The sequence below is a fragment of the Hipposideros armiger genome, unplaced genomic scaffold, assembly GCF_001890085.2.
Source record: "Hipposideros armiger isolate ML-2016 unplaced genomic scaffold, ASM189008v1 scaffold_1595, whole genome shotgun sequence".
Classification (NCBI taxonomy): Eukaryota; Metazoa; Chordata; class Mammalia; order Chiroptera; family Hipposideridae; genus Hipposideros; species Hipposideros armiger.
In genome coordinates this window covers 109,980-122,800 of record NW_017732945.1, presented here as the reverse complement: position 1 = coordinate 122,800, position 12,821 = coordinate 109,980, and the positions used below count along the sequence as shown (strand labels likewise).

The following is a 12,821-nucleotide window of genomic DNA, read 5'->3' as shown; positions in this document are numbered from 1 at the left end:
TAGGATAGATGATGCTAGAAGAACACCCAGGGAACTCACTGTCATGCCATTCTTCAGGTCCTGATGTCCATAGCCGGTCCACCTTCTTGTTTCCACTTTTCCAAGCCTTCTTATGCTTGTTTTTTTAAAATACAACGACCAGAGTTTTTAGTGGGTGCCTTAGGGGAAAAGCATTGTCTATTCCATCTATTTTGTAGGTGGAAGTCTGTTTTACCTTTGAAGTCCATTAGGAAAAATAAAATGAAATATTTTATGCATAGATGGTCAATTAACGATGAATATATTCACCAAAACAGACTTTGAACAGACACTAGTGTTGGCTAAAATATAATTTCACGTAATTCTGTTTATTATAAACTGAAGGATTTTAACCCTTTGTAAATTTAATTTCCTGTGTTTAATCGTAGAATCTTTTAGCCGAAAAAGTAGAACAGCTGATGGAATGGAGTTCCCGGCGCTCAATCTTCCGAATGAATGGCGATAAATTCCGAAAATTTATAAAGGCACCACCTCGAAACTACTCTATGATTGTTATGTTCACCGCTCTTCAGCCTCAGCGGCAGTGTTCTGTGTGCAGGTAACTGGTGCATTTAAAAATTTTTAAAAAAACTATTATCCCATGCTTATATATTTATTATATTTAAGATAACTATATTTAATAGAACTAAACAGTTGTTCAATGTTGTAGTCAGATATAACTGTGTGCATTTAAAAGTAAGCTAAAAATTATTGTATTCTAGAAAATGATTTTAATAGGCTAATCTTCAATTATATAAAATATTTATTGACCATTTCACATATAATCATAAGAAAAGATTGATCTTTATGTCTTACATGTAAAAGCAAGTGTAAGATAGAATTTGGTTCGAATATTGCCTTGTAGATCACCTAATTATATCTTGTGGACGATGAAGTAGACCCCCTTAGACATACTGTATTTTAACAAGTTTAATAGGGGGAACACTCTTACTAAAGAAGCTCATTTACTTTGCAATACCGTCAACTTGCTTCCTGTTAAATAGAAGTAAATAATTTGAGATGAATGAAATATTTTTCAGTAGGAACATACTAAAGAAAATTTTGGACAAGTACAAATATAACACATATGCAACAAATGCTGTTTTTTAATTAAACCTTTTGTTTTTAGGTAATTGTAGTTTCGTGTGTAATTTTAAGAAATAATACAGACAATGCATATTGCCTTTTACCTATTGTCCTACGGGGTAATACCTTGCAAAACTATTTTGCAGTTGTTGGTATTGATATAGTCAAGATCCAGAACAGTCTTATCACCATAAGAACCCCTCCCGTTGTCCTTTATAGCCACCCTCACACATCCATTTCACCCCCACCTCCAGAATTTGTTTTCCTTTGCTGTAATTTTGTCATTTCAAAACTGTTTTGTAAATGGAATCATACAGTGTGTGACTTTTTGGGTTTGGCTTTTAAAAAATAATACCCCCAAATCCAGTCCAGTTGTTGGCATTTATCAACAGCCCAGCCTTTTTATTACTGAGTAGCATTCCATGGTATGGATGTACTGTGTGTGGTTTGTTTAACCATCCATCTGTTAAAGGAAATCTGGGTTATTTCTAGTTTTTGGCTATTACAGATACAACCATTATGAATATTCTTGTACAAGTTTTTGTGTGAACTTAATTTTTTGTTTCTCTGGGATAAATGGCAGAGAGTGTAATGCTCGCGTTGTATTGTGGTTGCATGTTTAGCTTTGTAAGAAACTGCCAACATGTTTTCCAGACTGGCTGTGTCATACTGCATTCCCGCCAGCAGTGTATAAGGGATCTAGTTTTTTCATATCCTTTCCAGCATTTGATGTTGCTACTATTTTATTTTAGCCATTTTGATAGGTATGGAGTGCTATTTCATTGTGGTTATATTTTGTATTTCCCTAATGACTAATGGTGTTGAACATCTTTTTAAGTGCTTATTTGTCTTGTTGAACATTGTTTCATGTGCTTATTTCTCATCTGTATATCCTTTTTGGTGAAAATATCTGTTCATGTCTTTTTCTAATTTCTAATTGGATTTTCTTTTTTACTGAGTTTTGAGAGTTTCTTATATATTTTGGACATTAGTCCTTTGCCAGATATATTCTTTTTTATGGCTGATTGATATTCCATTGTATATATGTACCACATCTTTATCCAGTAGTCTATTGATGGGCACTTAAGTCGCGTCCATACCTTGGCTATTGTAAATAATGCTTCAGTGAACATAGGGGCGCATATATCTTTTCAAATTAATGTTTTAGATTTCTTCAGATAAATACCCAGACATGGAATTGCTGGGTCATAAGGTAGTTCTGTTTTTAATTTTCAGAGAAACCTCCATACTGTTTTCCATAGTGGCTACACCAATTTACAATCCCACCAACAGTGCACGAGGGTTCCCCTTTCTCCACATCCTTGCCAACACTTGTTTGTTGATTTATTAATGATAGCCATTCTGACAGATATAAAGTGATATCTCATTGTAGTTTTAATTTCCATTTCTTTGATGATTAAGAGGAAGTTCTTCATTCCTAGTTTGCTGAGAGTTTTTATCCTGAATGGGTGTGGGATGTTTTCAAATTTTTATTAGTATCATTTGATAGGATTTTGCTCTTTAGCCTGTTGATACGGTAGATTACACTGATTTTCAAATGTTGGACCAGTCTTACATTTTAGAATAAATCCCACTTAATTGTGGTGTATTCTTTTTATGTATTGCTAGATTCTATTTGCTAATATTTCATTGAAAAATTTTGCATCTGAGTTCATGATACTGATTTGTATAATTTTATGTCGTTTTATATCTTTTTTTTATATATACTGTTTTGTCTAGTTTGGGCATCAGAGTAATATTGGCCTCATAAAGTGAGTTGGCAAATGTTCCCTCTTTGTTTATTTTCTGGAATAGATTGTATAAAAATACAAAATTTTAGAAGATTGTGTTACTACTTCTTTAAATATTTGTTAGAATTTTCCAGTAAAACCATTTTGGCCAGGATATTTCTTTTTCAGGAGACTTTAAATTATGTATACCATTTCCTCAATTGCTAAGGTCAACTCAGGTTCTCTATTTTTTCTTGGCTGACTACCATGTTTTCTTTTTAAAAGCAAACGCTTTTTGTGTGGTAGCTCCACATCTAAACTCTTCATGTTGTATATTCATTTGTAGACTTTAATTTTCTTAGTCATTTTGAACTCTAGTGGAAACTAAGTTCTTAGTAATATGGGTCAATGAAAAAAGAAAAAAAAAGTTTTGCTTGTACTAGCTTACAGAAAATACATTTAATTTTAGTGTTCTGAAATTTTCAAGAAAGATCTGATCACAGCTTAATAATGTGTGTATATTGGGGTGTGACTAAAAATGGGTAGAGAAAATGGTGAACAAAAATATTTTGAAAAATACACTTCAGATGATTCTGAGTTCTCCTTCTATCAAATTTGAGGACTAGTACCCAAGTGAGTATTAATACTACTGCCAGGATTGGGTTAGCACATATGGATAAGGGTATCTATACCTTAAGGGATGCTGTGAAGCCTTCAGCAGACAAAAATACCACCTTAATTGGCATTTTGGTGTAAAAGTTCAGTTTCCACTAAAAATGTCTTCTGATGTGCTACAATACCATATATCTTTTAGGGAAATCATTTGCTTACTCTTAAAAACTGAACATATTGATTTCCTATATTCACCACTATATGAAGAAATATACTTATTTGATCATTATATTTTTGGCACCTGTATTCTAGAAATACTTTATTATTGAAGTATTTATTTCATAGTTACATATAGTTGTATTTCACAGTTACATATAACTGTATATATTCTGATAATGTTAACCATAACATACTGTTAAGTGATAAATCCTTTAGGTAATATTTTACTTAATGCATTATGTTGTTAAATGAATTGTTAAATATGGACTCTTAATTTTTTTATGACACCTACGTCAAAATAACCTTTCTTTGTTTATTATAGCCTATTATGTAATAAACGTTTACATTTTAGCATAGTTTTAGATTCATAAGAGAAAAAGATTAAAGTTATTAGAAAAAGTTAAGATAATTCATGGATCAGGGCAGGGGAAAGGCTGTTAGAGAAGGGAGAAAGAACATGTTAAGCTTTAGAGGTGAATTAAAAATGTAGGGCAGATATATGGTTCCCATACCCAGACATTCTAATTTACCATATTTGCCGGCGTATAAGACGATTTTTTGGCCCTGAAAAATATGCCTCCAAGTGGGGGGTCGTCTTATACGCCAGGTACACTTCAGATAGACTGCCCATAGTGCTTGCCCCGTGCCATAGTGGCCTCCCGATGCCCGCCCACTTCATTCCACATACCGTTCAGGCATCAGCAGTGCTGCTGGGTGTATGCTCGGCTGTTATGCGATTTTGCGAGTGTGGTAAATTCGGGTTACCGTATATTTCTTTACATATGCATTGAAGATTCGCGATTTTGCGCTATCATGGTGCCTGTTAGAATGTTGAAGAGCTCGCACTTGCGCACTAGTGAGGTCCCAGGGAGATGCTGATGCAAGGGTGGACCAGACTGCTATAGTGACAGGGCGGGCAAACAGGGAGCAGGGACCAATCAAATCAGGCTTTGTATACAGCCAACAGCCAACCACAATACTGCACCATTGTACAGTACAGCATAGAAAATGTCGACCAGTCAAACCCCTATCATCCCTATCATGGCACCAGCCAAAAGAAAGAAGTATGATGCAAATTTTAAACTGAAAGTTATAAACTTTGCTAAGGAAAATAATAATTGTGCTGCTGCAAGACAATATGGAGTAACAGAAAAGATGGTTCGGGACTGGAAATCAAATGAGAAAGCATTAAAGAGTATGCCAAGGGGTAAGTGTGCATTAAGAAGAGGCACCCCACACTGGCCAGAACTCGAAAAACATGTAGCAGACATGGTGGCTCAACATCGCCAAAACAGTTATGTGGTGACACGAAATACAATACGCTTGTTTGCACTTCAGTGGGCCAAATCAAATCTGATATTGTTTTACCTTTTATTTGGTGTGTGGAAGGTGTGCGGAAGAGGGGGTAGTCTTATAAGGCAAGTATATAACAAACTCTGTATTTTGAGTGGAAATGTTAGGGGTCGTCTTATACGCCCAGTCGTCTTATAGGCCGACAAATACGGTAATTGTTTTGGGATGGGGCCACAGCCTTGACATTTACAAAAATATGATCTAGGTGATTCTAGTGTACAAGCAGTTTAGAGAAAGGGAAGGTAAGAAGCAGGTTTATGATTCATAGTTTTTTTGTTTATTTTCATTGCAGAGCAATGGGAATTGAAACGCTTAACTAATTAGATAACCATATGGCATTGTGGTCCCTTTTGAAACTAGAATACCCAACTTCTTAGTGCAGAACCTGTAAAATTAAATTATTTTCTTCCCCAGTACTCAGCAATTTAGGAGCAAGCACACACTCCTTAGAGATTAATATGGTTGGTGTATGGTGTGCAGTGTATTAGACATGATTTGAGAGTATTAGAGTATATTTCAAATGTGTCACTACGGGTTCAAAGTCGGATAGGGGGTCAGAGAAAGCCAGGGAACAGCTGCTATACTATTTTCATGAGGGTGAAAGATACGTTTTATGTAAAAATAGAATGGGGTTGAAAATTAGGAAGTTGACATAGGGGGTTAATTAATAAATAATTTACTGAAGTACAGTATAGATGATTGTTGATGTCATAGAGAAGCTGGAGGAACCACCAGGCTCTGGCAGTGTCCAGATTATAATCATATGTGTTGAAATTACTCAGGATGACAATGGAATTGGCAAGCAAGAAAATTAAGTGAGCTCCACAGGATGCCTTGGAGTTTGTTAGATGAGAATGATAATTTTATATTAATTTCAAATGAGTTTTTGTAAATAATTGTGGTGGAGTAGTGTTCTGAGATCTGTTATGGAGTCAAGAGAGTCTTAACTATGGTCCATAGGATAGTGGATCATAAAGATCTGAAGGTGACAACTAAGATGGAAAGGTAAAGAAGGAGTGTGAAGAAAAAATATTCAAATTCTATTCTAGTATTCTAAATTCAGCCTCAAAGGGAGTTGTACATTCATTGAGAAAGGCACCTTATCATAAGCAGCCATCTTTTTTTTTAATGTGAGTTAAATTCTTTTGTTTTTTCATTTATAAAAACTTTTTTTTTAATCGGTGACTTCTTTGTTTTTTATTGTGAAATACACATTTTTTAAAATTAGTTTCAGCTGTACAACACAGAGCAATAGTTATACTTTTTACCCCTTGAAGTGACAACCCCCCCACCCCCAATCCGCCACCCCATTTTCCATCAATATCATACATATCTATTACAATTCCCTTGACTCCACTCCCACACTGTACTCCACGTTCCGTGACATGTATATATATATATATATATANCATATATATTCACTTATAGTTGACATACAATATTATACAACATCAGCTTCAGGTGTACAGTGCAGTGATCAAGCCTCTACCCCATCTATGATGTGTCCCTTGACTCCACTCCCATATATATATATATATATATATATATATATATATACACACACATACATATATATTCACTTATAGTTGACATACAATATTATACAACATCAGTTTCAGGTGTCCAGTGCAGTGATCCAGCCTCTACCCCATCTATGATGTGGTCTCCCTAATAAGACATGACCACCTACAAAATATTTACATTATTAATTATATTCCCTGAACTGTCTTTCATATCCCTGTAGCAATATTGTAGCTAACTATTTATGCTGTCTATTCCCTTCCCCTTCTCCCTCATCCCCACCCCCTCCCATCTAGCAACCATCAGTTGTTCCTCTATATCTCTGGGACCATTTCTGTGTACTTTGTTCATTCATTCAGTTTTTTTAGATTCCACATATAGGTGAAACCATATGGTATTTGTCTTTCTCCAACTGACTTATGTCACTTAACGTTATAGTCTCTAGGTCCATCCATATCGTTGCAAATGGTATGATTTCATTCTTCTTTATAGTGGAGTAATACTCCATTGTGTAAATGTACCACAGTTTCTTAATCCAGTTGTCTACCGATGGGCATTTCAGTTGTTTCCAAGTCTTTGCTATTGTAAATAGCACTGCAGTAAACCTAGGGGTGCATATATTTTTTCAAATTAGCATCTTGTGTTTCTCTGGATAGATACCCAAGAGTGGAATTGTGGGGTCATACGGTAGTTCCATTTCCAGTTTTTTGAGATACCTCCATACTGATTTCCATAATGGCTGAACCAATCTGCAGTCCACCAACAGTGTACCAGGGTTCCCTTTTCTCCACAGCCTCGCCAGCACTTGTTGTTTGTTGATTTATTGATGATAGCCATTCTGACCGGAGTGAGGTGGTATCTCATTGTGGTTTTTATTTGCGTTTCTCTAATGATTAGTGAGGTTGAACATTTTTTCATATGCCTGTTGGCCATCTGTCTGTCCTCTTTAGAGAAATGCCTCTTCATATCCTCTGCCTATTTTTTAATTGGGTTGTTTGTTTTTTTTGGTGTTGAGTTGAATGAGTGTTTTATAAATTTTGGATATTAACCCCTTATAATATGAGTTAAATTCTGGTCCTTCTGTATCAATGGAATTTTGGATCATTTTTATAATACTCCTATAATTTTTATAATTCTGTGTAATCATTGAAAAGTTCATAGCTTTACTTGTAAAATCTTAGTACTTTGTGAGACTTTCTGCCTTCTGCTTTTCTTTAAGAAAAAGTGACATTTTCTTCTCAGTTAACTCATACTTAGGTTCTCCAGTTGCTTTTAGGCTGGTGAATGAGCTATTGGCTTCCTCAGAAGTCCTCCTAGCAAATCTTTCTACTCTTCCTTCACACAGTCAGTTTACTCACAAGTTTCAGAATTCAATTCTCACCTTCTTCATTGTTAACATCAAACTCCTGGCCAAATAAAGTTGTTAATTAAGACAACTCAATACAAGTCTGATCTCCCCTAAGTGTTAATTAACTCCAACTTCCTTTATCAAATTGTACTAAAGGGAGCATTACCCATAATTGCTAAATCTTTTAGATATACTCTACCACAAAATTACTCATCTTTTACAGAAGTCACCAAAAATTCTAAGAGCAAAATATCCTCTTGTGAGGTTATTGCTATGGATCAATAGATGAAGGAGAAAAAAAAAATCTGGTGAAGGAAAATAAAAAAGTACATGTAGAATGAAGTAAGATTAGTGTATGGTGATATCTTGGAGATTAATATATTATTAGACTAAAATAAATGAAAAAATTAGTAATTACAAAGATATTTTTAAAAGTAGGGTGAATAGTTACATTGATATATTAGATGTTAAATGCCTAACACCCTTCTCCCTAAATAAAAACAAAAATTATTTACTATGTGTAAACCATTGGGAGTCCTATGTCATACTTTGTGTGTGTGTGTGTGTGTGTGTGTGTATGAATGACATACTCTATATAAAAGCTTATGTCATTCTCATTACTATAAAGGGTAAGTCTGTAAAAATCCATTTTATAGATGAGAACATCAAAGCTGAGAAATTATATAATTTATCCAAAGTCACACAGCTAATAGCTGTCAGGGTTGGGATTTGTGACTCCAGAGCTAATAGAGTTTAATGCTTCCCTTAAGTGTACACATTCATCATAGCCTTTACCCTGTGAACTGTAATTTGCATTTTGCTTTTGCATTTCCAATTAAGATTATTAATCTTTTAGAGCTAGGATCCATCAGTCAGCATTTCTTAAACTCATTAGATCATGAAAAGCTTTTATTCAGAGTAGCATCTCATAATAGGGACTGGCGAGTTGGAGATAGCTGGCCAAAACCATGTGGAAAAGAGCTCATCAGCCTTTTGCTTCATTAAAGTGAAGTCATATCTCTTATGAGATTAGATTCTAAAGTGAGCACATAAGGTGAAAATCATGTATAGGTAAAATTGCCCTTGTACATCACTTAATGCTCTTATAAGTGCTTTGTAAATGGTTTTGGGACTACAGCCCTTATAATTTCCTCTGTGCCTTAGATAATATTTCTCTATGGCCTTAATTATTGTCACCCTAATATGCCTGGCTACATGAACAAAATATTTCACTTCTTTGTCAAAGACTGGCAAACTCTCCTGACATTCACATATTCTTTGCCTAGTTGGCTAATAACATGAGAACTGTTTCAGGCTTGATTGAACCCATGACCGGTTTAACATAAAAGATATTCTAGAATTATTACTGAACTTCATCTAGTTTAATTACTTTTAAGTTGATGGTATATGATGTAACTTCACTGTATTAAATTTCTTCCTAGGCGTCTCTTCCTCAGATTGGATAACCCTACCTCTTTTATTGTTTTCAATGACTTTTCATTATCTGTGTTATATTGTAACAGCCTCTGAGCTCTTTTTATTTTCTATATTATTTGTATGTAAAGTTCAGCTTTAGTCCCCAATCTTTTTAATTTTCAACTATAGACAATTGAAATAGTAGTACAGGGATACAGTCTACCCTTTACCAAGGTTCACTATTCATGAACATTTTTGCCACAGTTGATTCTGCTCTTTTAAGTATGTGACAAAAATGAGTCATATATCAGCAAATGTACATGTAACTTGTAGACATCATGAAATATCATTGCTAAATACTTCAATATGCATCTTTTAAAAAAGGGAAGTCCTTACACACTCAGAATACCATTATCACTATTAGGTGTATTGACATTAATTCAGTGATATAATCTTATTGTACTGTCTAACTTTAAATTTAATATTTTTCTCCAAAATGTTTTTTATAGCCTTTCCACCCTACTTGGGATCTTGTTAAAGTTCATATATTGCATTTGATTATTATGCCCCTTGCATTCCTTGTAATATCCATACTTTTAACATTGGCTTCCTTTTAAAAAAAAAGAATCCAGGCCAGTTGCCTTGTATAATGTCCCATGCTCTGAATAGCTGATTGTTTCCTCATGATTAGTTATTTATTTATGTATATATTTATTGCAGGAGTACTATAGAAATTATTTGTGTATTTACTGCATCATCTCAGGCGGCACATATGTTAGGTTGTTGGAATATAAGTGATGAAATTGAGCACCTGATCAGTGTGATGATCACCACATCTTTCTATTGTTTAAGCACGTCTCTTTCTCCTTGTATTAAGTCATTGGGGGAGGTGAATGGTTCAGGAGAGTGATACTTTGAGATCATATGACTATCTTGTTTCTTAGTACCTCTTTGCCCAGTGATTACAGCATCCATTGATATTTACCTGAATTTGATTTGGCATTGGTGATTGTAGAGTGGTAGTATTTAAAAATTCTGTCATTCCTTCTACATTAATTAGTTGAGATACTCAATAGGTTAAAATGAGATAGGAAAAGTTCTCCTTTATAGATGTGGTATCTCAACTCAAAGATTCTTGTTTTATTCACTAGTTCATTACTATGATTATTCTTCTTCATTTTTCAAGTTGTCATAAATTGACCAGTGGAAACCAACTCCTCTGTCAGGACATGCTGCATCCATTAGTCTTTGCTTTTTGGCTCAACAAGATATTCTAAGCCTACTTTGAATTTACCCATAACAGTGACACCATAGTCTAAAAAGGTGTTGACAGTGATCAGGTGCCAACAGTAGCCCTGAGAGGAGGTCATAGGCTCAGTATAGTCAGTTTGCTAAAAATGGATGGGGACAGTCCACTGACCAATGTGGCCTCCTGCTCTACAAAGTTTAGGTAAGAGTCCCAAGTCCAGTATGCATTGTAACTTATTCGTAAAATTGTACTCTGCTCATGATAATGGATCCCTTGCCATGTCTGTTCCAATAATGAAGTCAGGTAGCAGTGGTGGTGATCTGAGTACAACAGGCTCCATCAACAACTTGAATCCAGTTGATCTCATCACATGATGGATCTTTACTGTTGACATTCACATTAGTGACCTGTTAATGACCATTTGGCAGGCACAATTTGTTTCACCAAAGAGCAGCATCCTCAAAGAGGTGTGTCTTTAACCTGCCAGTCTGTAGTCTTCCAAGTGGCAGACTGTATGGTTAGGCCATTGGCAAAAGTCAATAAAACTGTAGTAGAAGTTTATCAGAGGGAATCTGAGTCAGAACTATGAGGACTGCATTGATCTCTGCCCACTGAGCAGAAATTACATCTGCTTTGATATTACATAGCTGTCTCTGAGGCTGAACAGTCGCAATAGCCCATCGGACACCATCAGGTTTCAACTTAGAGTCATCCATAAACCAGGCCTAGACATTTAGGGTAGCATCTGTGAATTAAGGGCTACATTGAGGCATTGGCTTTACTTTGGGTACTGATGGGGGATAAGGTTCTCCCCCAACCCCCTGCCAAAAAGAAAAAACGACTACTGCCTCTTTTTTTATGTAAGATTGATAGGCTGCCTGGCCAGGTCAGCTGCACTGCTGAACATACCATTTCCATTTAGCAAGCAAGGCCTGTTAAATCCCTTTCACCTTATTAGTCATTGGGTCCAAATTGATCGACTTCAAAATAGGGATATTAGGCATTTACTTGTACAGTAAAACCTTGGATTGCGAGTAACTTGGTTTATGAGAGTTTTGCAAGACAAGCAAACATTTCTATTAGGTTGGTGCAAAATTAATTGCGGTTTTTGCCATTACGAGTAGTTTTTGCCATTCAAAAACTACTCGTAATGGCAAAAATCGCAATTAATTTTGCACCAACCTAATAATACATTTTAACTTGGTAAACAAGTGATGTCTTGCAATACAAGTAGTTTGTTTCCGGAACTAATTATGCTCGCAAACCGAGGCATTACTGCATTATATACTTAGTAGCTATGTCAGGCAGGTAGCGTGTCCAAAAATCAAGTAAGTGAGTACTGAGAAATGGAGGACAACAGATGTTCCCGTCCCATAGGTTCCAATCAGCAACATTATCAGTTACACAGACTTGTAATTTGAAGGGTTCATTAGGTTTGTGTGTCCCCAAAGGTAGATAGTATGCCAGGGCTTCCTGGACATATCCCATGCAACATGTTGGGTTGGTGCCTACTCAGAGGACTCTGATTTGTGAGTTAATCTATATAAATGACTAAGAATGCGCGCGTAGGGGATACACTTACTTCAATATCTAAAGAGCCCAGTAAGGTATCGGGCCTCCATTTTGGTGATGGAGGCTAAAGAGAGAGCAGTCTTTCACTGTTGGAGACATTAAGCGGTCTGAATATGCTTACATAGTTCCAACAAATTTTATTTGGTGCTGTTGAGGAACTGACACCAACCTCGTTTTCTTATTTTGTATGTGATTTGTCTTTTTGCCTAGAGGACCAAAGTATATTTTAATTTCTTTTTCATTGAAGTTGAGTAATTTTACTACACTGTGTCTCAGAGTTGACTATTTGGGTCACCATCTCCAGGTACACAGTGGGCCCTTTTGATATGTAGATAATTCATTTATTTCCAGAAAGTTTTATTGATGTATAATTTAAAATATCAGTTCTGTTTCATTGTTTTGTTTTGTTTTGTTTTTTCCCAGGGACTCTGGTTCTCCATGTATTTAATCTTTCCTGTCCATCTTTTATGTTTATCATGTCATTTTCCTTTTTAATCTTTATTTTGTTTTTATTCTTTTGTTTTTCACTCCTTTTCTCAGTGTCCTTTATTACTTTTTTTCAGGCAACTCTGTTCTTTGAGCACTTTGTAATATAGTGTACATTTCTTCAGGAATTCTGTATTTTGCTTGTTTGTTTTTTCCTTCTTATTGGTTTCCCGAGTCTGGTCAACTCTCACATACATCTTCCTGTTTTTCA

General features: G+C 35.3%; 1 protein-coding gene across 1 annotated transcript in view; it reads left to right on the top strand.

Annotated features, from left to right (window-relative positions):
• Window positions 1-411: 411 nt before the first annotated feature.
• The window catches only part of LOC109377871 (tumor suppressor candidate 3), a 97,804-nt gene continuing 85,394 nt past the window's right edge, over window positions 412-12,821 (top strand). Inside the window, exon 1 of the mRNA XM_019634352.1 lies at window positions 412-577. Coding sequence (XP_019489897.1) covers window positions 438-577 — 140 coding nt within the window. The 5' untranslated portion in view covers window positions 412-437. The remainder of the gene's footprint in view (window positions 578-12,821) is intronic.